The sequence below is a fragment of the Amphimedon queenslandica genome, unplaced genomic scaffold (genome assembly GCF_000090795.2).
Source record: "Amphimedon queenslandica unplaced genomic scaffold, v1.1 AMPQUscaffold_11240, whole genome shotgun sequence".
NCBI classification, from domain to species: domain Eukaryota; kingdom Metazoa; phylum Porifera; class Demospongiae; order Haplosclerida; family Niphatidae; genus Amphimedon; species Amphimedon queenslandica.
In genome coordinates, this window is record NW_003548517.1 from 5,790 (window position 1) to 8,836 (window position 3,047).

The window sequence follows — 3,047 nt, forward strand, 5'->3', positions numbered from 1 at the left end:
GCTTGCCTGATATAAACACAAAACTAATAATAAAGTTTAACTATCCTTTATGTATGCAATACATTGATACATGATTTATACTCTTGTTTATACAAATTCATGTATTTATGTACTTGAGTTTTGAGTGTGTGAATTCCCATGGCCAGCGATGACTTGGTTTCTTAGTTGTAGGACCAGAAACTCCCTCCTCCTCCTCCTCCTCTTGTTTCTTCTTTCCTTCTTCTCTGTCATTATCATCATCAGCTCTCTCTTCTCTAAAGTCAACATGTTGAGCTAATTCACTTAGTTTCTGAGAGAGAGAAGGTCTCCTACAAATAAATACATAACATATTTAATGGCAAACTACAGTATCATTTGGATGTTACAAGTACATACTGACATTTGGCTGGTTTTTAAGTTAGCGTTTTTTATAATAATTAATGCTAATAACTATTAATAATTTAATCAGGAATTTAAGTTAGCGATTTCTTTAACATTGCTAAAATTTTCTAAATTAAATGCCTGCTAAAAATTGCCTCCTTAAGGTAGATCTATTTAGTTTAGAATTCCCAACTTAAATTTGCAATATAAATTAAATTAGTGGGCATATTAACTAGAACTACATTCTGGATTATTACAATAAATGACTGTTACCCTTCATATATCTCTTCTCCATCATAGTTGATCTCCTTGACTCTTGTAGTATGGAGTGATTCCACTGAGACCTTGAAACCAGCATCACCATTGGACGCCATGTGTGACTTGTGGGCAGATCAAGTAACAACCCACTTTAAGGTGGAGTTGCATGCTTTTTGCCTTTCTCTCTTTTGTCTCGTTACAGTTCATTTTCACCTATTCTCTTGCTTTTTGACTAAGAAAACTTCTTAAAAGTAACATTCTTCAGTCAGTGGCATTGTGATGATTTATGTTCTTAATAGAAATGGCAGAAAACACAAGTCCAGCTATCACTATGACTTGTGAGGTTTGTTCAGAGTATTACACTGACCCCCTCATGCTTCCCTGTCTTCACTCATTCTGTAAGAAGTGTCTAATAAAAGCTAAAGAGAAGCAAGGTAGTGCTGATACCTCATTAAAGTGTCCAACGTGTGACACTAGCGTTAATTTACCTGATGGTAAAATTGAAGGCCTCACTCAAAACCTTTGGTTTGAACATAAATCAAAAGAGGCTTCCATCAAAAAGAAGATCATTAGCAAGGAAGCAGTATCGTGTGATAAGTGTGATGATTCCAGTGATGCAGCTGTTGTGTATTGCTGTGATTGTGGCCAGTTTCTGTGTGATCTTTGCAAGAAAGTTCATAAGCGAAACAAGAAAGAAGCCAATCACAAGTTGATTGATTTAGAAACAAAGGAATCCATTGAATTGCCTACTATTAAGCATGAAGAGGGGTATTGTGAACGGCATACAGATCAAAAGCTGATTTACTATTGTAATGATTGCGAGAAATTAGTTTGTCCTAACTGCCTACCTATCAAACACAAGGATCACAATATAGAAGATTACATTGACGTAGGAGAAACAGCACGTAAAGCATTAAAGAAAAGTGTTGCTAGTTGTGATGGAGTCATTCCTCCAGTCACTGAAGCTATTGCTAATGGAGAGAAGATGCTAGAGCAGATAGCAACACGTAAAGAAGAAGTAAGACAGGAAATCAAGGAAATGTTTGAAGAGCTTAAAGCTGCTTTAGATAAGAGATGCAATGATCTACTAATGGAGACAGAAGAGATTGCTAGCGCTAAGAGGAATTCAGTTGAGAAGCAGTTGGACAGGTTTCGTAAACTGGTAAAACAAGTTTCTCATGGTTGTCATCTTGCATCATCAGTGAGTGAGCGTACTGATCCAGGTGAAGTTCTGAGTGTTAAGAAGCTAATCACCAATCAACTAGAGGAATGCATTGAAGAGTATAAAAAACTACCTCTAGAAATAGAAGACAAAAAAGTAGTCTTAGCATGTCTTAATACTGCAGCTATTAGTGATGAAATTCGTAAATTTGACAGTATTTTTGAAGCTGATCCAGCTTCATACTCCATTGATAGTGGGTTAGCTATTCCATTGGCAACAGTAAAGAAAGAAAGGAAATTCAAAGTGGCTCTACCAGCAGGCATTGATAAAGCAGCAAGCTATTTGAAGGCTTCCTTTATCAAAAGTGATGGCAGTAAAGAGGAGGGTAGAGTTGTTATAGTTAATGATATCTACCATATATGGCTAGTTATAGGGACCAGATAAACAAAAATTGTCATCCAGAAAACCTGTTTCTGAAGTTTTACGGTTTCAATATTATTGTTTATAAAATCAATTGTGCTTCCACATATGTCCTTTTCACCTATTTTTTGTAGCTACACAAAAGAAAGAAATCTGAAAACCATGAAACCAAAAACCAAGTAATGATATGTTTGGGTTTTATAGTTTCAGGTTTTACTTTATAGCCTGTTGCATATGTACACAATGTACGTGTTTGGGTTTTTGGTTTTGTAGTTTTCAGGTCTATCTTAGAGTCTGTTGCGTATGTACACAATGTACGTGATTGGGTTTTTGGTTTTGTAGTTTTCAGGTTAGTCTGTTGCATATGTACACAATGTACGTGATTGGGTTTTTGGTTTTGTAGTTTTCAGGTCTATCTTAGAGTCTGTTGCGTATGTACACAATGTACGTGATTGGGTTTTTGGTTTTGTAGTTTTCAGGTTAGTCTGTTGCATATGTACACAATGTACGTGTTTGGGTTTTTGGTTTTGTAGTTTTCAGGTTCTATTTTATAGTCTGTTGCATATGTACACAATGTACGTGTTTGGGATTTTGGTTTTGTAGTTTTTAGGTTCTATCTTAGAGTCTGTTGCATATGTACACAATGTACGTGTTTGGGTTTTTGGTTTTACAGTTTTCAGGTTCTATTTTATAGTCTGTTGCATATGTACACAATGTATGTGTTTGGGTTTTTGGTTTTGTAGTTTTCAGGTCTATCTTAGAGTCTGTTGCATATGTACACAATGTACGTGATTGGGTTTTTGGTTTTGTAGTTTTCAGGTTAGTCTGTTGCATATGTACACAATGT

The 3,047-nt window shown here is 35.6% G+C and overlaps 2 protein-coding genes across 2 annotated transcripts; one reads left to right on the forward strand and one right to left on the reverse strand.

The window, feature by feature from the left end:
* Positions 1-31: 31 nt before the first annotated feature.
* Positions 32-759, reverse strand: LOC109589505 (mediator of RNA polymerase II transcription subunit 17-like). Its single transcript, XM_020005580.1, has 2 exons — positions 634-759; positions 32-308 (listed from the first exon to the last, which is right to left on the reverse strand). Exons 1-2 carry the CDS (start codon positions 732-734, stop codon positions 98-100), a joined length of 312 nt encoding a protein of 103 aa, XP_019861139.1. The 5' UTR covers positions 735-759; the 3' UTR covers positions 32-97.
* Positions 760-919: 160 nt separating this feature from the next.
* On the forward strand, positions 920-2,224 carry LOC105315253 (E3 ubiquitin-protein ligase TRIM33-like). The gene has a single exon (XM_011409827.1). The coding sequence runs from the start codon at positions 920-922 to the stop codon at positions 2,222-2,224; it is 1,305 nt and encodes a 434-aa protein (XP_011408129.1).
* The last annotated feature ends 823 nt before the right edge of the window (positions 2,225-3,047 follow it).